The 23,698-nt window shown below is 35.5% G+C and overlaps 1 protein-coding gene across 2 annotated transcripts in view; it reads left to right on the top strand.

The window, feature by feature from the left end:
• LOC124157341 (transportin-1) overlaps positions 1 to 22,989 on the top strand; it is a 61,490-nt gene extending 38,501 nt beyond the window's left edge. The window contains exons 17-20 of one of the 2 annotated variants that reach the window (XM_046531984.1): positions 2,893 to 2,968; positions 9,842 to 10,016; positions 12,939 to 13,102; positions 18,346 to 22,989. In XM_046531984.1, the coding sequence (XP_046387940.1) occupies positions 2,893 to 2,968; positions 9,842 to 10,016; positions 12,939 to 13,046 (359 nt within the window). In that variant the 3' untranslated portion in view covers positions 13,047 to 13,102; positions 18,346 to 22,989. Of the gene's footprint in view, positions 1 to 2,892; positions 2,969 to 9,841; positions 10,017 to 12,938; positions 13,103 to 18,345 lie in introns of those variants that run through there. The other variant, XM_046531985.1, reaches the window with a different exon arrangement.
• The last annotated feature ends 709 nt before the right edge of the window (positions 22,990 to 23,698 follow it).

Genomic DNA, 23,698 nt, shown 5'->3' on the forward strand with positions numbered 1-23,698 from the left:
CTACTCCCTAAACCTTTGCGGAACGGGATATTTCTTGCATTGATGCTTCTAGAGGTAGGTAATGTGCTGTTAGCGATGACATATGTGAAAAGCTGATGCTGCGCTTTTAGTTTATTTGATTAAAAAAATTCTTCAGTATTTTTTATGTTTTGCAGTCATTACTGAGAATGCTAAGTCAATGAATTCATACTTTTTAGTTATGTTGGCCTTAGGGTCCATCAGATGCGTATCCTTTTTCTTTTCTTTGTTGGATATTACTCATGCGTGTTATTTCAGTCGCAGTTTTTTGCTACTTGCTTTTGTTTTACTTTAGTGAAATCAGCATAATATCTTAGTTATGTTTTTTGTGAAATACAGTACACTCCCGATTATCCGGGCTAATGATGGGGAGAGACGGCATGAATAATCGGAAAACATGGATAACCCAAACTTTCACTTTAATGTCTTGTAATGTTCATAATTTCCGTAAAACAAACAATTTTTATAACTTATGCCGTTATTATTATTTCAGAGTGCTTCCCGGACTCATTGGGAGCTTTCTTCGCCAGTTTGCGATCGTTTTAGCGGCGATAACATGGTTGTACTCGTATTATAAATGCTCCATGTAAGGCCTGGTGTCGAAAATCACACATCCGTGGCTGTGTGATCGTGGATATAGAAAAGTGGCTTGCACGAATACTTCTAAACCACTGCTCGACTGTGGATACACTTTGTGTATAATTTTAATGATGTCGTAGGTTCAAAATGGACCTTTTTTTTTTAACAACTGCAATTTTAGTCACATCATTATTCATGCTTAGTAGATAATGAAGATATTACAATATTACATTGGATGATAGAAAAAGTCTTCCGAGGCAGGATCGTTCTACCTACACCTTCCACCGTTTTCATGTGCAGATACAAATGCAATACATTATCTTACGTAACCTCCGCAAATGTTACAGGTACAATGAACAAACATCAAGGGAAGCATTTGAGGCAATAAATGACTGCGGTACAGTTGTATCAGTAATTGTTTTGAATTTTCAAGGAAACATGCCAAAATTATAGAATGATCACGTAAATATGCGAAGCACATAGAAAAGTGGCTTCGTCGGTTGTGCATTGGGATAGTGATTGAAAAAGCAATGCTTTGCATGATTTTCATTCAGTACGGCACTTATAAATTGAATGGCTAGTTTGTTATTAAGGTAAGGAAATTTATTGATGGAAAAAACATCACCTTTGGTCTGGATTTATGCTAAAGTTTATTGAATAGAAATGTCTTCATCGCCGCACCAATCCTGTTCCTACATATGTTTGACTGTAGGTTAATTGGCTATTATTTACTGCACCTCCAGTAATGCGACAATTCGCTATAGACAGTGTTTATTTGAGCTCCGTGGGGTCTTGTTTTATCTAGGTTGCACTGTATTTTTTAAAATTAATATTAAACTAGATTAGGCAGCCCAAGGTCATCCAGCTTTTCTAGCTTCCTCAGATTTAGGATTTTTCATGTTGCTTGGCCTTCCCTTTGGTAGTTGAGAAATATGAGTAACACAAGATTATAATTTGGTTAATCAGCTAGTGAGACATTCACCAATTTCATCTGTTCACTTTATTTTGGTGTGTATATTTGTTCATCTAACTCAGTTTAATTTTTTAGGTATCTTTCTTCATTGTTTTGTGTTGGTCTTTTATATGAGTTATTGCTTTTTGTGCCAATTGGCACATGTCACTGAAAGTGTGCTATTTAACTGCATAGCTCAGTTTTCGGTTGAATTTTGGGGGAAACTTTTGCCAGAAGAATTGATGCTGTTGTTTTTGTTTGTGATGGAAAAGTGTAGACTGGCTCATTTTATGTTGAAGTTTATCATTTTGGCCCATTTGTATATCTTCCTAATGGATTCTCGTAGTAGAATTATCCTAGTGGATATTAATTTGAGTTAAATTTTCCCATTCATGTTGCATGGAGTAGGTAAGTGAAGATTCGCACAAATTAATTTTTTCCCTCATCATATGTTAATGATAACTGAAGGATTGTATCTGTAATTAGCATTACTAGGGGGTGAAACATTTTTATTGCTTTCTGAACCTTGTTTGTTATCAAACTATGATGACACATATGCTGATAATTTTGATTTGTGTTGTGTTTTCAGATGTTATGGTGGCTGCCTGTTAGGGGTGTGGGTTATGTTTGTGTTTCTTTGCTGTTATAATTTGTCTCCTGTAGCAGGCTGCTTTAAGGGGAGATATTAACAGTTGTATTTGTTTTAAATTTTATTGTAGTTCATAATTCTGCTTGCTGTTGTCGTAATTTTAGTTTTTATTGTCGTCTATTGAGGCAACTAGAATGATTCGTTAAACCTTAATCTACCTCCACTTCTGTTATTCCTGTCTTTAGTCATTAATTACATCATTTTTGGGCAGTTATTTGGACCTTTGAGGAATTTTAGGCTCAAAATGACCAATTGAATTGACAAATACATGCTAATCAACCAAATTTTTTCCAACTGTAGATAGAGCTACTGAAGGCAACTTCCATCTGTAGCTAGATCATATAATCTTGTTAGTAGACTCTCCTTGGTCCCTTTTGTTTCACTGTCTATTGTTGTGGCTGTTTAAAAATGATGCGTTTTTTTTATCTTGAAAATCAAAATTGCGTTGGTATATTTCCCCTTTCCCCAGTGGGTGTTTCATCTGGATTTTTTAGTTTCTTCAGATTTTAGAGGTCACTTATGTAAAAATGGTTTTTTAGGTCCTATGGTTGAATATTCATTGGACAGAAGAAACTGTGGAGAGCGATTTATATGTTTGCCTGTGTATATCTTCTGTTTCTGAGTTTTTATGTGTATTTTTTCTCCCATTTTTTTTTGGTTTCTTCTGTCCCCACCGCTTGCTCGCTCGCTCTAGCCATAACTATTGGCCGGCTAGGTTATGTGTGCCCCCATGACGTGGCTCCTCTGTTACAGCAGTTTGTGCGACAGTGGTGTGTAACCCTTTTCTTTTTATTATTATTACCAATATCTGGATTTTTGAATTTTTGCCGTTGTAGTTATTAAGCACTATAATTTGGCTTTAATTTTTCACATTTAAATGTTTGGAGATTGTAACTATTTTGTTGTGAGGAAGAGTGATGGCAAATTTGTACATTTTTTGCTATTTTAAATTGACAATGTATTCCAAGGCAACTAATAAGCTTTCTGTCTAACCAGAAATTGACTTTCCTTGCAACAAATCCTGCATAAGCAAATTTTATAAAATATATTTTTTTACTTGTTTGTATTAATGTGAAGTATTTATTGTTATCAGATTAGTTTTATGTGTTATAAATTACTTCGTTTATTCACTAATCCTGTAATTGTAATTACTCTTTCTCACTCAAAATTTAAAAAATAACCTTTTGCCATTACAAGGTAGCCCCTAAAGGCTTTTCCTGAGTCCAGAGAAGTAATATCAGAGAAAAAAATAGGACAAATAGAAGTAATGCTAACTCAGTTCATTTATAGCTTTTTTAATTACTTTAGAATGAAAAGCAAATAATATGCATGCTTTACTATTTTTGTTATATCTTAAAATTCCTCTCACATTTTAATTGGCATAATCCAAGGTTTTCCTTTGAGGTCAAGTTAAAATGCATATGTCTTTGATCTATATAAATTTATTGATTTACGTACTTCTTTCATACAATGTTTATTTCAAATTTATTATTGTGAGTGGTAGCTTATATTCAACCTTTTTTATCTCAGAGAAAGCCTTTAATGTTTAAGTTAACCAGTACAAAAATATAGTTCTAGTTACTTGAGAGGTGAGTTCCTCTTATTTTGTTTAGAATTTTCTGCTATGTTTCATAAGTTAGCAAGAATATTTTTCCCTTTTTGTCCCTTTTTATATTAAAATTTGTGTGTGCTCATGACAATGTGTGTAGAACCATCATTTTATTTAAATCTGAATACAAGTTGTATTTGGACCAGTTTTAATAATAGCTCTAGAAGCTAATTGTCACTTAGTTATTTTCTTTTTGTGCTTAATTAAGAGTTTGTAGTGTATTAATGTTTCTGAGGGAAAATATTTCAATACCTTGGCTGTTATAAAAATTTTGTCAAGTTCTCCTATGTTGATTCAGTCATGTATACATTTTGTTAATGACCTTTTATGCCAACTTTGTTAGTTGCTGATTTGGCCAATTCGTAGTGTTTGAAAAACTTAATTTTTTTGCTAGATCATTTTTTTATGGTTAATGTTTGTTTCAATTCTAATTTCTTTCTTTCCTAATAATGATATTACATGAAAAATAATTATTTTGTTACATAACACAATGAAGTTAAGGATTATTGCTCTAATGAGGTACTCGAATGCTGATTTAATTTTATCCGTGTTTGATGGATATGCGAATGTTGTCTTTTTCTATTACATTCAAGCAGTATTTTCCATTTTCTTTCTTATGTCTTCAGATGTTTTTTTTTTTTTTTAGGAATATGGTTTGTCATAGAAATGAATTCTATTAATGTAAGCTAACAAATGCAGTTGATGGAAGACTGATGAAAATAAGCTGATCTCCTTGTACTATATCAATTTGAAACTTCTACTGTAAACTCAAAGAGAGATGTGAAAGAGAAGAATTACGTAGGTGTGAAAAGATTAGCTGATAGGAGAACTGAGTGGAGAGCTGCGTCAAACCAATCCTAGGATTGTTGACCAGTGATGATGACTGTAAACTCACCTGCTTGATCTAGCACAGGGGTTTGCAACACTTAGTACTACTTGACATATTCATACGTTAATGGTCATTTCACCTTAATACTGAATGGTCTGAACGATTTAGAAAACCCTATGGTAGAGGATGAGGGGGGTGATGACTGAGAAAATTTATGAAAGTCAGATGTGTAATATAGAATGTGGATATTTTCCTGGTAAAATCTGTTTGTTTGTCAATTAAGTTTTTGGAGCAGGATTTATTGGCACATAAATTTCCTCCACTTGTTACTGGTGGTACTGATTAGGGACACTAATTGGGAAATCCTAATCCAGTGGCGTGAATTATACCCCGTTTACACTACACATGTATCTACCTCGATCGGAACCACGGCACGTTTACACGTCTAACAATTACCATCATAACTCAGTTCTGCCCTCGTGGAATTGTCAGATAACAACTGATGATGTGACTGCGTGAGGAAATAGAAATCCTGGAAATTAAGAAGCCAAAGAATGTTTTCATGTACTAAAACTAAAGCTAGACCGATCTGTCGGTAAAACTTTTAAGAATGTAGGATTCATTATGAGAATCTGTGCAAAATTTAATAAAATTCATGTGATAAGGGCAGTAGATATATCACTTTGCTACATCCCAAATTTGAATACACTCACTTATTAACTGGTCACCTTATTATAATATCGGCTCAATCTGGCTTGAACGTGTCCAAAATAAATTCATCGAATTAAATAATTATGATTTAGGAATCTCACTGTCTGATTACAACACTTCATATCTTTAATCCCTTGTCAATTTGAAAACCCTTGCATGACAGAGGATCCTCCAACAATCCCCTATTCCTCTAGAAAATTATCAATTCCTATTTAGATCGTTCCTATCTCCTTTATTAGTTAATTTTAATGGATCCTGTCATGTACAAATCTTCACCTAATTGTTTATAATTACCATAGAGCAAATTATGCCTTCAACTCCCAGCTATCCAGAATGATGAGGTAAAAACTAGTCATAACTGTCCATAAAGCCTTTAAGAATCTGGGATTTTTCAAGAGAATATGTTAACAAATTTAAGAATATTTACGCATTAAAGACAGTACCCACATATTGCTCTTATTATTTAACTAGAAAAGACTTAGATTTCCTTAACTCAACACAAGTATTGATTTCTCCGTGTCTCATCTAAATGTTATAGTTATTTGTGGCGAACTTTATCATGAAATCCAGTATACAACGATTTTAATAGGTTTATACTATATGTATGTTTGTTCTTTTCCATCAACTGTGAAGTATAATGTAAGGATATATGATTATAAGTTAGCTTGTACGTACAGAAATACATAAAACTGGTTTTGTATGGAATATCCGATATCATTTGCTAAATAGAACATCAGAAAAACTTTCCCCTTATGTCCATCCATTACCTGCTCAATAATGTCTTCAATCATTGCCATATATCTTTGATACACTAGAGTTATTTATGAAATATCAATTATTGTATCAAGATTGCAAGGGTGCGAAAGAATTGTATATGCATCGATCTTCATTTCCTAACTCTTTTTTCTCGGCGCGCTAGTGCTAAACCATGGTAAGTTCGGCAGGGTTAGGTACTAAGGCCTACCATGGTAACTCTGTGCGTTTACATGACGTTTTGAGGTTACACGGGTACGGATGAGGTCGATACGTGCGTAGTGTAAACAGGGTATTATACATTAGTTTAGCCAGTATAAAGCATATTATTTGGTAGTGAATTAATGATAATTGTCCAAGAATGAATGGGCTGTACATCAATCCATCCTTATCATATTTTTAACTTGTATTTATTGTGATCTATTACCAGTCTTTTTAACAAAATTTTGCCTTCATCGTAGTTTGTATTTAAAACTTGCCAGAATTTTGTTTGCCCGTAATTTCCAGAATTGCATTTGCTGATATTTTCAGGATATATACTCTTGTAAGAGATGCAGTGCAGGAGGTATCAATGGCATTCATAATTCCTTTCATCAGGGGTTTCCATTTTCTATTCTTTTTGCCGAAGTAACACTCTTAGATGGGTACTGTCTATCCCTGTGATCATAATTTGCTCCTTGTTTTCACAGTATGCATTCCACTTCAGGTCTAATTTCCGAGAGACTAGTAAAAATCTTGGAATCAGTTTTGGGAGAATTTTACGAACTGCATCCCACTTATGTATTTTAATGTGGTTTATGGTATTTGAGGGTAAGCCCAATCATATTATCTAAAAAATCTGCCCGACTTGGCTACCTATACTTGCTTCTTTACGACTCTTGAAGTAAAACCTTAACCCTGAGGACAAAATCCTGTCACCCCCGTGTTCATTCCTCCAGCTACTTTAATTTCTGAGGCATAATGTTACAGTGCTGTCATCAAGCTACTTTAAAAGTGTATAACAAATGTATTTTTTTTAGAATGAGAAGATACCAAAAACCTGTATTTGGAATTCAAGATACATTCAGGTCATATATTTGAAATACTAAATACAAATTACAAACGTATTTCAAATACGTATGTTAAAATTAGGGATGGTCGGATCAAATACATCGGATCTAAATATCTGTGGATATTGCCCTTCACCTGATACATCCATGCCAAAGTTGCGTAAGACTTCAAATGTGGATCCGAAATTTTAATTGAAGCCTCAGTGAAAGTAGCAACCCAAGAATGGAAAAGAGTTCCAATTATCTCTTTGCATGCGGCAGTACACTGCAATGCTTGTCCTATTAAAGAACCATTTTGTTTAAAAGCTCTCCCAGGGGTTACGTAGCAGATTTTCAGGAAAATAAAATAGGAAAAAAAAATCACTGGCACGTAGTGTGACTCATCCCAAGAGATTGAACAAACATGGGAGTAACCTCAGTGTCATAGGATAATAACCTTGTCAAAAGTAACTACATCACAGATTTCAGAAAACCACCCTCTGCCCTCCATCAGCCCATGTATCTGATGTATTTTTTCGTTTCCGAAATCACACAGATCATAAATCGTTTTCTTTGAAGGAAAATATCAAGTTACGAGAACAATCAAAGTGTGTTTCATCCCTACCCTGTCTTAACAGCTGACCTTTTTTTGGCCAACCTGCTTCAATTCTCCGTTTCTGGAGGACAAATGCTATGTGAGTGACTTTCTGGACCGAAGATGTCTTGATAGCTTCGGCAATTGGAAGATATGCACGAGATTTAAAAAAGAATGAGACCAAACAGGACGCATTTCTGACAATAATTTAGTTTTTTCAGGTCTAATTGATTGCCACTAAGTTTTCTAGTTACAGCTAGACTAAACTAATATTCAAACAATTTTCAAAGAAACAAGCGTAGCATAGGCCCCTTCAAACAAGTAGACACGGACTGGAATGCCAATTGCTTATATAATGTAGCTTGCCTGGCTTCACTTTGAAGGCAACGATGTCACAAAATCTCACTTGTTTGTCCTTGTCTCCCTCATTTGTGGTCTCGTTGCTTGAAAGACTGAGGGATCGCGCTCCTTCCCCTCCACCTTTCCTTTACATGCTTCTGCAACCTATCCCTTCCTCTCAAGATTGCTGAGTGGTGGTCGCGTTCTGTTCCCGCACCACTTCGCACGTGAAGTCATTGTTGTTCTAAACATTGTCAATAATGTCGTAGATTTCACAGTTGCAATTTAATCTAATGATGTATTGATAGTAAATTTCAATGTGTGGAAACATTTGTATTGAGATAAGGAGAGCTCAACGTATGCCGTGTGCGTGCACTGTGGCGCGAAACTATCTTGAGGCAGTGCAAAATCCACCGCACCTCAACCGAAGCATTTGCGAGTGAAAAACAAGTCAGCATGGGATGAGAAAGTGACAAAATTCAGGGGAAACATGCTTCAGGAAAATTTGAAAACTGTCAAATAACTTGAAAGCTTATAAATATGATTTTTAATCAGTAAAAATATTAAAATGTGCGTGCAAATCTAAATAGCATTCCTTTGATCTCATGCACCCAGTAGAAACTTGAATAATTACTTTGTGTTTTAGCAGGCAATTAAAAATACATTTGAATCTGAAAATATCCGAAGATCCGACGTTTGAAATCAAATATCCAATCTGGATCCAAAAATATCCTGGATCCGTCCATCCCTAGTTTATTGCCCTTCTTGCTGTATGATATGCAAGACTAATTATTTTTTCAGTGAGTGAGTGAAACGATTGTAAAACCAATGTAAAATGAGGGTCAAGAATTGCACAAAAGGATGTAGATTGTATTATTAGTGGTGCTGGTGGGGTGAGAAATGTTTTTAAAAGTCATTGGATCATGCAGGTTTTGCAATTAGGTTTTTGGCATGGGGTCAGTAAAGGTTTGTTGCGGGTTGTGGATCTTGAGAGCTGCTTGGTGATTTTAAGGAACGAAGGCATATTTGGTGTCCATTGGAAGGCTAAGGATAGGGAATTAGGTACTGAATATTTATCCAGTAGTGAGGTTATTAGAAAGGAGAAGAAATAGGCTTTTAATAGTTCTCTTCAATGAATGCACGCCAGGAGAGTAGGAGTTGCAAAGTGTGAGGCTTGTGAGATTTATGTTGGGGTGGTTTTTGGGTCAACAAGATTTGTAAAGGAAATTCTTTTATAGCTGTCGGTCAGAATATCCTTGACGAAAAAGAGTTTGGTGTAGGTTTTTATGGAAAATTTTCAGGAAATTCTCCCTGGTACCGATAATCATTGCTTTGTTTGCTTATATCATGTTGATCCTACTTAAGTTTATGATAATAAAAAAAAACTATTTTTTAATTAAAAAATATGAAAATGACAATGGATGAATTCTTAATATTTTTTACACATACCCAAATGAATGAAAGTCATGTATTTAATCACCTTGTAAACATTGCCTAGGCTTTCAGAAATTGATCAGAAATGTTTGTACTGATGGAATGTTAGGTATCAAACAGAATTGAGAAGGCCCCTATTGCTGAAGGATTCAACATTTATTAAGCAAAAAGATGGTTTTATGACACAGTGTCATGAGCTTTATTTTACTGTTGCTCTGCTATGATAGAGGTCAGTAATGTTGTTGTTATAGGAGATATTGCCCTACCTCCCTAAATATCTCATTTGGAAAAAATATGAACTTACATTATGGTTTATTAATATCTTTAAATAAAAAATAAATGTAGGTGTACTTCACTGCGCAACATAAGAGATAATGAAGAGAAGGACAGTGCATTCCGTGGCATATGCCAAATGATCTCGGTAAACCCAGGTGGAGTTGTTCCTGACTTTATCTTTTTCTGTGATGCTGTAGCCTCTTGGGTTACTCTTAAACCAGACTTAAAGGAGACAATCGAAAAGGTAAGCATCAACTAATATGTTATTTTATTTAAGACAGTGCAACGATGATTCTATTATAGTACAAATGTTTTACTACATGGTTTCTTGCTGAAGCATACTTTTGTGTCTATTTTTACTGCATACATATTTTTAGCATTTCCAGCTTTACTGTGTTAATCTTCAGGGATGTCAGGTGGATAGTTCTTTGTAATGTGTAAATCAAGCTGACTTAAGGTTTGATGCATAATAGGTCAAAAGTAGTAATTCTTTTTGTTTGGATAATTTAAGCACAGTGGAACTTGGTTAGTACCTTCCTCCTTAGTACGTTTTCCTCCTTAGTACGGCGATTTCTCTTGGTCCCGGTACCATCCGAACAAAATACAAGTAAAAGTATTTGGTTAGTACGTTTGAAAAAGTTGTGCTTTCCTGGTTAGCACGCTCAATTGCTTGCCCTGACGCTGCCCAAAATTCGTTCTCTACTATCTTCTTAAGGGGTGTAAACCTCCGACTTCATGATTTAATTTATTATTATCAGCCATTGACATTCTTACATTCATTCCACATCTCTCTTCCTACGACCGTGATTTATCCAAATGCATTCCTCAATTCTTGTGACGTGAAGAATAATAAAATGCAGCCATTTTTCGGGAATGTCTGACGATGCAAAACTGCAGCCAATGAGAAACCCCAATGTTCCCCACCCTTCTGTTGCCTTTGGAGTGCCACACCATGGAAGAAGCCATGGCCACACCCTGCACTAATTTTGCAAGTGGGCAGTTGTTGCTATTGCACGAGTTATCATAGCGAGGGCAGTTCAGTTACAATTGAAAAGGAAATAAAACGTATGGTGAAGCAGATAACAACTTTAGAAAAGATTGAAATTCTCGAGGAAGTGGACTAAAATCCACTCGTAAAGCCAGTGGAATTAGCGCGAAGATTAAACATTCCTGCATTCACAATTTTCCCCGCCTCAAGCTCCTCACCTTCTGTGCCCTAGATTAGTTTACAGAGAGGTGAATTTCAACGAGTATTGCAAGTGTGATGATGATCTCGTTGTTTGCCAAACCATGTCAATCGATGAAATTCACGAACAGGAGTTAGCAAAACGAAGATGGAAGTGATGAAGATGATGCTGAAGAAGGAAATGAGTCTTATCCAATTCCCACTTTATCTAAAGCAGTCGAAGCTATGGAGTACCTGCGTCATTACTTGACTACTGTTGCGGGAGCAGACGATGCTCTGGATCTCCATGCGAAGCTTAGCGTAAAATACTTGATCTCGGCACAAAAGCAGACAACATTAGACAAATTTTTTAAGTAAATTTTAACTGTATAATATAAAAATCTTCTTGTAATGATGTCATAATCTAATAATCTTGTGTGTTATTAATCGATATATCAATCGACATAAAAATCGATGTGGTATCATTCCAGAAGTGAATGTGTACGGCTGTTGCCGTAATTTAAGGTCAATAAAATTTTGCCCAATTTTTATGTTTAAAAACAACCAGTTGACATACTCAGGGTTGTCTTTATATTCTCCGAGTATGCTATGAGAAAAAAGAAATGACTTAGCTTCACTTGTCCTCTTTCTATAAATATGCATATAGGATAAATCATGCCGTTTTCACGGAACTGTCTTCGGGAAATCTATGAAACATTGTGATTTTTATTCACATGGTATTGTTTTTCAATGGAGAGCACATTTTCTTGATTTTAAATTGAAAAGAGCTCAGGAAGGCGATCCAACCAGAACTACCGATAGTAATTATAATTATGAAGACTTTTCCGTGTATTGCAAATACCCCAGCTGCTATAATATTTACTTTCCTCGTTGGCACGTTTTCCTGGTTAGTACGTTCATTTTTTGTGGTCCCTTCAGAAACGTACTAAACAAGTTCTGCTGTAATTATTTCAGTGTGTGGTGGGCTCCTATAATATTACGCATGCAAGGTAAAGGGGACCAATTGTTTTCCATGGCCCCTATCGGGCTTCCAAGGATTTTTTCTAGTGCTCACCCAGGTGTTGAACCCGGGACACCTCGATCAGTAGCTAAGCTCTCTACCCAATATGCCACCATGAATCAACCAGAATTAAACCTTTGACTGTTGAATATAGCCAGTAGTATGTATATGGTGACAAGAAAGAGTTGAAATCATAAATATATGAAGGGGTTGTGAGAGCAATACTGGGGTGTACGTGAACGTATTACCAGGAATTTCACATGTAATTTGTGGATTCCCCAAATCAAACATCTCCAAATTTACTTGGTAAGTCAACATTCATTCACTCAACATTCATTTAAAGTCAAAAACTATGATGAAAAAATATACTAATGTAACTGACTTAAACATGTGGGAGTGGGTATGAAACAATTATTCCATCTATGAAGTAATATACTGTACTTCAAACGTTTCCTCCATGCATATGATCAAATTATACGCTGTTGCACACCATGAATTTATATTTAATATCTTTTAAAATATTGGGCGGTTCCAAGGAATTTAGGAGGGCAACTGTCGCAGTGTAATAAACAATAACCTACCAAAAAGGTCTTGCTAAATGTGAGTGTAGAAAGAAGAGAATCTTTGAGACCTGATCGATTGTATCACCAAGTTTTTCCAGTGTTTCATAGTATTCATTCAATAGGTGAATTGGGCTTGAGGGTGTACTTGGGCAACAAAAAGATATTCATATCCTCTATTAGTAGTTTCCAGAGAAGTTCTCTGAGCCTTCAATTATTATATATTAGTATACACCTGGCCTTACCTAATTGTTCAAGTTCACAAAATGGAAAATCATGATTGTATTGCAGAATATAATCCCATATAATAGAAATTGCAGCCTTTTTTTCTCAGATTTAATTTAACCAAATAGCAATGCTATTGATTTTATGGTCCATAAGTTTTCCATGAATTGATACCATTATAATTTTTATTTTTAGATCCTTCATGGATTCAAGACTCAAGTTGGTGAAGAGAACTGGAAGCGGTTTTCTGACCAATTTCCTCCGCATCTTAAGGAACGTCTTAGCACCATGTATGGTGTGTGAGGCATGGGATGAACTCAATAGGAAGCGGGAACGGGTAGGGGTTTTTACAGAGAAAGGTACGTAGTCATGTGGTATTCTCTTTTATGAATATTTTTAAATATCTATCAGACTTAAATTGGTGGTCGTTTGCAATATCTTAAATCAGGCAGGATACATGGGGTGATATCAGTTTTTTCTCAATTAAATGTTATGCAAAGTTTTCTTTTAAGAATTAGCCATTTGGAATTTTGTTTTAAAGAAGTCGCCAATTTATGGGACTAGGATGTTTTGGCTACAATATCTCCAAACTTATGCACACTTTTATTCATAGGATGTTTCTAATAATAGGATGTTCATAAGTTCTAATTTTAGCCCAAATGCGGGCCATAATTATTATACTTAAACATTTTAATGTGTGTAATGGAAATTAAGTTGTAACTACTTGAACTAATTTTTTATTTTTACTTGGGTTTACTTAGCATGAGAGTTAAGCTTTTTTTGCACCTATGATTACCTGGAGCTAAGTTTTCTGTCATCATTTAATAATTTGCCTCTTTGAGACCAACCATGTATGTGCTGAAAGTGTGCCACAAGCTGGAAAAAATAAAGTGGATGTGGTAGCCAACGAACATAATTATCAGTATTTCTATTTGATAGAAATGCAGGCGGTCACCAACTTTTGCACACAAAGCATTCCTGAAAACATGTGCGAAAGTCGAGCCATTGAGTTCCATACTGATGAGGGGTTACATTCCAAATGAGCAAAATATACATACTAAAACCTTATTTTTGCACAGTTTTATTTTAATTAACCAATTAATAATAAATTGATAAAATTCCTCACATTATATAATGTCTTCCAAAATTTGCAGAAAATGTGAATAAAAGTTGAAAAACAAGAATTCCCTGGCGGGTAACTAGTGAAACTTCCTCTCGGTGTTTAAGTTGACATTCCTCTCATAATGTCCATCATAAATAAAAAGATGTATCAAGAAGCATTACAAAATGCAATTGTTGAACCCTCACTCTTGATACCTTAAAATATTTACACTAGAGATGTGTGAATAGTAGAGATGGGTCGAATAGCAGATTTCTCAAACTCGAATATCGGATTCGAATATTAAATCATTGCTCGAATACCTCGAATACAAAACTATGAATGCGGTAATTGCGATGGTGGTTGGTGTAACATGGTGAAACTCCTTCATGATGCACAAAGGTTAAGAAAAGACTTAGCTGTTTCACAAAATAAAATATATTTGCGACCGGTTTCGATACAGCGTATCATCATCTGGCTGATGATAGATGATGATACGCTGTATCGAAACCGGTCGCAAATATATTTTATTTTGTGAAACAGCTAAGTCTTTCTTAACCTTTGTGCAGAATGTGGTAATGTTTGACTAGGTTGCCTATGCAGCAGGAAACACAAGATAATGGGGAGTAAGTTTCATTTCTTTTAAAGAATTCGAACAGGAATTTTGCTGATTAATGGAATATTTTAATTTTATGGAAACAATTAGGCATACGGTTGATTCAACTAACATCTCTTACAAATATTCTACGGGGACACACCACCTCGTGAAAAATGATTGTATACCGTCTTGGCATTTACACTGCCACGATGGATTTCTGTCTGATGTATACATTCTTATCTACCAAACACCATTTCAGCGGCACGCCCATCTGATACTCGGCCTCGTCCAACTTCTTATTTTCAACAGGTAGCTCGCTTTACCCCCACTCCTGCTGTCAAGTGCTAGCGGACAATCTGAGGGGTTTTGCAAAATACACGCACTTCTCCACCGGATTTTCTTCAATTATTTTCAGTCCATCTTTGGAAGTTCTCACAAGATAAGAAGATGAATTCGAATTGCAAATGCGAATGCAGGGAGAAACTAAATATCCCTTCGTCTGTGACTGTGACAAAGGAGATTTATAGCACAACTCATAAATTGTAACTTGATATATGTTTTCGGAAAAAATACCGCATCAACTTCCGAGAAGCCATGCTGCTCATATCGAGTCTCGCCAGAATGCTAAGTCTCCGTTGTATTTTGACATTTATTTCCTACTGTAAAATGCTTAAATAAATTCAGAAATGCGTCGTGTTTGGTCTTATTCTTTTTTAAATTACACGCATATTACTAATATTTCAATCCAATAAAGGTTTAATATCAATTGCCGAAAGTCATTGTTAGACATCTTTTGGGCTAATAGGTGATTCATGCAGCAGTTGACCTCCAGAAACTGTTATGCACCTATTGGGTCAGTGGGTGAGAAAAGGGGGGAGGGCGTGAAACAGGTTTTTATTTTTCTTGTGTGACTTGATATTTTTTTCGAAGCTAAGGTCTTCGTAATACGATCCCTGCATGAGCTGTGACCTTTTGTTTGATTTCGGAGAAGGGGAAAGGGTCAGAGTGGGTGAGGGGAGTGCTGAATGGAGGGGAATAGCAGATCGTGGGAAATACCCTAAGGTTGCTATCCCACGGCACTGAGGTTCTCCTGGTGGAGGAAACTGGGGTTTTTGGGATTTTTTCACCCAATCATTTTCGGTTCCCCTAGTCGAACTCTTTTCACCGCTCTAAGCCTAAAACGGCGCTGCGTGCACTGAACGACTACAGTTCTCTACATTTTTCCGAGTCAACTACCAATGACGTGTGTGCAACGGTGTATGACGTGAAATTCAAAGTATTCTAGGTATTCGAGACAGTACCTTTAGCATAACTATTTGAGTTCTCGAATATCGAATACTTTCTAGTATTCAAGGTATTCGAGTATTCGCGGATAATGGAAAGTATTCAATAATTGTGATCTCGAATAATTATGCTAAAGGTACGATCTCGAATACCTCGAATACTTTGAATTTTGTGCCATACACTGTCGCGCGAATGTCGTTGGTAGTTGACTCAGAAAAATGTAGAGAACTCTGTGTTTAGTGAATGCAGCACTGTTTTAGGCAAGTTGACGAACTACATCAAATTTGTGAATTTGAGCGGTGAAAAGAGTTCAACGTGGGGAACCGATAATGATCGGGTGAAAAAATCCAGAATCCCCACCAGGAGAACCTCAGTGCCGTGGGATAGTAGTAGCACAATTCCCAAAATCTGCTACCCCCTCCATCCATCAGCCCTCGGCCCCTCCTCTGACGCTTTCCTCATCTCTGAAATCAAACAAAAGGCCCTAGATCCCCAGCTCACGCAGGGTTCCTATTAGGAAGACCATAAATCAAAGGCTCCAAAAGAAAATATCAATTTACAGGAGAGTAATGGAATCATGTTTCACCCTTCCCTCTTTCTCTCCCCCACTGACCTTTTTCTGCCTATCTGCTTCGAAGTTCCCCATTTCTGGAGGTCAACTGCTGCATGAGTCATCTATTAGCCCAAAAGATCTCTAACAATGACTTTCGGCAATTGATATGACACCTTTATTGGATTGAAATATTAGTAATGTGTGCATAATTTAAAAAAGAATAAGACCAAATACGACGTATTTCTGACTTTATTTAAGCATTTTACGCAGGAAATAAATGTCAAAATACGACGGAGACTTAAAATTCTGGCGAAACTCGATATCCTCGCAGCTGAGCTTCTCATCGGATGGTTGTGCCACTGAAATGGCGTTTGGTAGATAAGAATGTATACATCAGACAGAAATTCATCGTAGCAGTGTAAATTCCAAGGTGGTATATAATCATTTTTTTGCGAGGTGGTGTGTTCCCTTAGGATATTTGAAAGAGATGTTAGTTGAATCAACTATATGCCCAAATTGTTTACATAAAATAAAATATTCCATTAATCAGCTAAATTCCTGTTTGAATCCTTTAAAGGAAATCACAATTACTCGCAAAAATCCTGGGTTTTCTGCTGCATAGGCAACCTAGTCAAATATTCCCGCATTCATGGTTTTTTTAATGTCCATCCCCTTGAACAACGATAGATCGAGGTTCCACTGTATACCTTTTTATTTATACATTCACTAAGAGAAAAAGAAGAAGAAACGTATGTTTAATATGCTTTGCACAATTCTAGCATTTGAGGTATTCGAGCAATGATTTAATATTTGTATTCGATATTCAAGTTCAAGAAATCTGCTATTGGACCCATCTCTAATTTGCACCAAAATTCCTCGGCAGGTGATATCTCGTCACAGCATATATCATGATCGCATGTCTACATTTTGTATGTTATTCAAAAAAGACAGAAGACCTATGGAATTCAGATGATTGTGCAGTATCGTTGCTGAAGTTGTAAATGTCGTTCATGAATTAAATAGCACTCAAACGTAAAAACACTATTAGAAAGAAGCACTTTTATTTACTAATTTTATTGAAAGTTGTTTGATGGTGTCCAGTCAGCTTTTTGAAAACTCTCTCCGATGAAGGCTGAAGTACAGCATTCTTCTTCTCTTGATAAAGGAGCTTATGGCAGGCAGTTTCACTCTAAAAAAATAACCTTGATTAAAGTCAACACTGCACTCGATTGTATGCGTTCGTATTGTCCACATATATTTCCATATGAAACAGCTGAATGCTGGGATGAGCAGTAAACATTTCGGGAATTTCAAAAAATTACAGTCAACCATTCGAAAGTCCAAATTTAGCGTACGAAAGTCAAGTAAAAGGTATCAATTTGGAAGGCACTGAAGTGTGAATTGTAAGAAAGTTAAGGACCGCCTGTATGATTTTTTTCTTATTGATATAGGAAGTGATGAGGTAGGTAGTGCCTCCTTGAAAATAATAAAAACATTGTCATCATGAAGAACCAATGTTTTAACATGTTTAAATCACAAACCATTAGCCAATTAGAAGAATGACCTCAATGTTCTCAGCGTCATTGGAACTCTGTGTATAAACTATGACATCAGGAAATTTTTGGTATTGCGATAATTACTTAGCTATTTTCTGATTTCAAGGAATTCTATTCTATTGTTTTTCTTCTGTTGCTTGAAGTATTCTCTTGTGTTTGTTGTATAATCTTGGAAAGCCACTCAGGTTTCGTACCAGGTCAATGTTGACATGGCTGCCTTGTCAGCATTGAACTTGACCTAGAATAAACATTTTCACATTTGACATTTATTCCTCATTTGTATTTATTTTTTGAGGTTCTGATTGATTCCATGTATAAAAATTATCCTTTGAAAAATGTTTAATTTTTGCTTGGGAAAGCATGTTGACATAGCTGCCCTGTCAACATTGATCTGGGCAGGCATTTCAACATTGACCCGTTGGGAAATCTGATTCGCCTTCAAAGTTGTCTATTGTTGTTATTTTTCTCCCTGTATGCACCTCATTTTAATGGTTTCTTTCTTTGAATTTCAGGAATTAAATGTGAAGAAGCTGATCTCCCTCCCTCCCCTTAATGGGGGACAGACACCAAAACTTTGGGTGGGTGGGGTGGGTGAAACCACTGGCAACCAATGGGTGGGTGGGAATCAAAAAATAAGTCCAAGCCCAATTTGATGGGCAAATGGGCTGAAAAGGGAGCCAGCAGGCACTGAAGGATAGGGTCTGCAGTCTGCCCTTTCTCTTTAATAGCATAACTTTGTCGATCAATGGGTGGGAGGGCAGGGTATAATTATGGGGCCAAATCAAGAGTGTTGGCAGAACAGCGCCATATCAAGAGATAACTTTTTCCCAAGTTACTACAAGAAGAAGACCTCCATGTCAACAATGAAGTACTTCAGGTGTGAGTCAGTAATGAAGAGTGAAGAGGAAATAAGTGAATCAAACACTCGTGGGAGGGAGGGGTGGGGGGCATTGTTTCAAAGCTGTAGCTCTTTATTAAGTGTTACCTTAAAAGATAATTTATACATGAGCAGATATGATAGTGTTATCTAGGAGGAAGCAGTGTGTAGGTGGCTCGCATGCTTCTCTTTGGAAATTTCCTTTGATTGGCATAGTTAAAATAAGGATGGCCATGAGGGGAGGTAAAAATGGTATGAAGATGAGTGGCCAGGCAGATTTTTGAGAAAATTATCCTTAGTGTTGTTTGTGTGTGTGAATTCTTGTGTCACCTCTGGTTAGATTCAGGTTGGCATAAAAGCAATACCAAGTAGTATTCTCTTGCTGGCTGAACCCATTATTGTTTCAAAACAAGTCTTTTTCAATAAGTTAGCTGGTAATAATTTGTTATTTCATAATTTAGTGATTATTGAAAAGGTATCATTTAGGCATCATGTATGTAATTAAGTTTATTGTTGAAATTGATTTTGGTTCAAATTGCGAGTTCGATTTCTAATTTACTATTATTGTTTAAGTCTCCTCTTCCCTCATGTTCTAGTGTAAGTTCTAAATTTGATTGTCTATTGACAGACTGAAATCGATTTTTGGTAAAGGCTCAAAACATTTTTTCATATAAATGGTCATGTTAGTGTTTTGTTAGTTAATTTTTAAAGTTGTGGGGAATTTTTTGGGGTCCTTCGATGAGACTGCTCTACAATACTTTGGGTATATGTGGACATTAATACTTCTGAGTTCCATACATGTTATGTGATAGAAAAGTTGATACTTCATATTGTGGAGTCTTGTTTATGGTATTGTCAGATTGATCTAAATTTGAATTGACTTTAAGTAAGCAAATTTGGAGCTTAATACTGTGTGATTACTAGAGGAGAGGAGAATTAATCCTTATAAATAGCTGAATTTAAAGATAAGCTAGAAATTAAGGCATGCTAATAAAAGCTGTAGCAGTCATCTTGGGTGTCCCCTAGGATTATTCCCATCTACTCTGTCTGCCTGTGTAATGTTGTTGTGTATGCTGTGGACCGTTGCCCTGAGCCCTTTCTTTAAAGATCATTTGTAAGATTATCATTGACAACATTACTCAATGGGAAGCTGTGTGTAACCTGTGTGCTATTTTGGCCCTTATAATAGGATTCATGTTGAACTCTATATCTTCCACACTTGCCACTTTGTAGTCCTTGAAGTATTTTAATTGAAATGGCCTTCTCCTTGTATCTAGTGCCAGTAAAAGTAAACTGCACTAGATGGTCATTGGTTAACTATTTCATTCTTACATTAAGTGCCTTATCAGAAACGAGTCTTCACTCGGTGAATGTAGGAGGTTCTGTGATTATCACATTGTTCAATGATGGCAAGGCATTGCTAGAGTGACATTTCTACAGTCAATTTGAGAAATCTTTTTTCACTTCATAATTTGATAATCAATGTCTTGGGCCCTACTTTAAACCTTTAGGTCCTCCTCTGAGACAGAATAGACTGCCTGAATTACAAAAGTCTCTTTTGTCCAGCTTGTATTTTGTCTGAAGTCTCACACTTTTTAAATACCTACTCAGTCAACAGTCCACCTCCTTGCTGTGAGATGTTTGAGCCATATCAGTTTATTGAGGGGTCAGGGACTCCTACGGCTTAGCTACCTGTGATTAAGTGTGTATGTTTATGCATGCATATTTGTACCTGTATGTGTGTGTGTGCATGTTGTTGTTCTTGCCTTCCTGTGAAAGCCTCTTGTGGTTCTTTTTTTTATTTTTTCAGCTTGTTAAAATGAATCTATCAAGTAAGTAATTACTTATGAAGTATCATTAGTCTTGCTATAAATTTTCATGTGTGATTGGTAGTTTGATGTTGAAATTTTTATTAAGTTATGCATGGTTGAGTGTGATGGTGATTTGATATATTCTAGTGATATATGGAAAACTATTTCATCACTATAAGGAGTAACAGTGTGTGGATGTGCTGTGCTCTGTGGTGCTGAAAGATATTCTACTATAAGTCGTTACCTTAATTGTCAAGAAGTGCCATTTACTTGGTTTGTAGAGGACTAGCTCATTATTTTTTACTTTGAGGGACATTTTCTGTTTCCCATTTAGTGTACGATTGGTTGGCGTAAGAAAATATTCCACTATTCCTAGGGCTGTTTTAAGTTAAATAAGTATTTGATGGTGGAAATTTAATGCAAAATTCAAGACGTTAAAGTTTAAGGTATGAAGGGTAGTTATGATTTGACCCTATAGATTTTTCGGGTTGAGGAAATGACAAATACTTGAGAATGAAGTATGCCAATTGGTGAGAGGTGACTTAATTTGTCCATTGATATTACCACTGCCTGTTAGTGAAGCAGCATAGATACAGAGCTGGTTCTCTAATTGATTTTTAGTTAGTTGCCTTGTTGACACCAAATGACTTGTTAATTAAAGCTCACATTTCTTATTATACTCGTTACAGTCAAATATAAAAAATGACAAAAAGCGTTTTTACCTATAACAAGTTAATTTTAAACTAATATGTATAGTTAAAACCCATGTAGGCCTGAATATTTGTTTTTATTGAGTAGTTCTTGGAACCCAGCCGTTTAATTTGGTTTTAGTATGAATTTTTGTATCTAATTCGAGTGGTTCATGTTCATACAAGTAGGAAAAATGGCAAAGACTAAAAATTTGTCATTTCAGTTACTAGTGTATACTTTCACTGCAAAAAAGTGTACTAAAGTCATGACATATTTTTCTAATAATTTTAATGTTACAATTTTGTGGTTGTCTTATTAAGTCACATTGCCCCTCTATCAACATCCAGTTGAAGTCTATATCAATCTTTCTTTATTGTCAAGTTCCTCATTTATATTTTATAATGTATTTAGGTCTTTATATATATACCAGGGTGATTTCTCTGCTCATGGTGTCTTAAAAGAATGTGTGTATGGGTGTGTATGTTAGTTTTATCATCAGCATCTCAGAATCATTTATATGAGGTGACACTAGTAATTTGTTCTTTTGATTGTGCAAATTACAGAAAAATGGAAGAAATTTAAGTTATCTTAAGTGATGTTTAGTACAACATGGTGTCTCATCATTTGCTATAAATATTAATAATGTGCTGTGAATGTAAATATTTCATGAATGGATGTATTGAGATGTATGTATTTGAAATGCAAATAGATTTTATACGAATGCTTCTTGCTCATTGTTTAAAATATGACACTAACTGTGATACAAACATATTGCTTACGTCATAACAGTAGCTCTGCAAATATCATTTCCATGTGGCTTTTTTAATCATTGTATTGCTACTGTAGAAATGTTTGTTCCATGAGGATAAAATGTAAGCATTCCATTATAGAGATTCAAGTTTTATTTTATTATAGTTCGTGGATTCTGAAAAACATGGGAACAGTACGTTAATGGAAAAAGAAAATTATTTTCTCCTTATTATTTTGCCTTAAGTTTCAAACAAAAGATATATTTGTCAGCTTATGGGGATGGCTGTAAGAAGTTGTTGTTGTTGTAGGTATTGTAACTTCAATCCTGCAAAGTTGTTGTGAAGTGTAACGTAATGGCAGTTATCTACATGTAACTCTTATAAATCATATTTGAAGCAATTAACAGTATCACAAAATGGTATAATGTTTGGAGAGTGCATAATACCTTATTTAAATATTAATTAAAATAGTGTCAGTTATCTTAATTACAAGTGAATTAGTAATTATTTTGTTTAATTCAATACTTTCACTTTCTCTGAGCAAGTGCTCAAGTTTATCTTGATTTTAAATTTATAATTTTATTAGTCAAAGTTCTAAGTATAAAAATGTGCTTCCAGAAAATACTATTGCTGGCTGGAAATTTTTACTTGGTGCAATTATCAAAACACTCTTTGTGTAGTTCCCAATATAAATTTGTTGTTGGGTAACCTTACAGATTATATATAAAGGTAGCAAGGTAATATGTATCATTTGTTCTGTTGGGCTGTGTGTTTGGGCACTTGTAAAAAGTTCCTTTTCAAGTGGTCAAGTCTGTAGCTAAGCTGTTGTGATGAGAGTTTCTTGTGATTTGAAGTTTGATAAGAAGTTGTATGTAGTGTATAGAAAATAGCATCATACCTGTAAGTTATATTTTTAGGATAAATTATGTAATTTAAGGGTTGGCCCATGTATTTGAAATGTAATTACAATAGTAGTAATTACCGGTATGTACAGCCTATTGTAGTAAATGTCTATTCACTAAGGTAAAATTGAGTTTTATTTTATGTCCACAGCTAACCCTGTTCATCATTATTGAGAATTTATGCAAGGAGCTGTTGTATTTTAAGACATAGTACCTTCAATTTACCCCATTTTCTCCAAATTTAAGAGTTTTCTGAACTTCCGTCACTCCTCTCTGGATTTTATGGAAGAATTTTCTTAAATCTTTTCCAGAGAAATTCTCTCTCAGAACCCAGCAAAGAACAAACTGGCATAATAAAGTAACTCCTGTACCAAAGGTTGGCCTATTCAAGGAGTGATGGGAATGAATACAGTTGTGTGCACTTCGTATAGGAATGAAAGTGACAAAATGCATAGGTGTGTCCACCATTGGGAGTGCTACTACCTTGTTCATTTAAGAATTTACTTTTTGTGACAGAAGTGATGAACACAAGTTAAATATGGCTATTTTTCTAAGCATGATCGGTTTGTAATGGCACTACCTACTTACTTCAAGTGAGAACTAGTAATTGAGGAATACTACTTAAATACCTGTAATTATGCTGACTTTGTCTATTCTGTTTTTATGGTGTACCTGTAAATCTGCCCGATGAATAGTTAAGAAATAACCCTCATTATTCCCAACATGTGTTTAGAGTGGTTGGAGGAATTCTGAGGCTCCTGCTGTGGAGTAGTGTTGTGCCCTACATGCCAATACATTGCGCTGCATTTCCCAATCCTTGGTGTTAGGATTCAGAT

The sequence above is a fragment of the Ischnura elegans genome, chromosome 4, assembly GCF_921293095.1.
Source record: "Ischnura elegans chromosome 4, ioIscEleg1.1, whole genome shotgun sequence".
Taxonomy (NCBI): domain Eukaryota; kingdom Metazoa; phylum Arthropoda; class Insecta; order Odonata; family Coenagrionidae; genus Ischnura; species Ischnura elegans.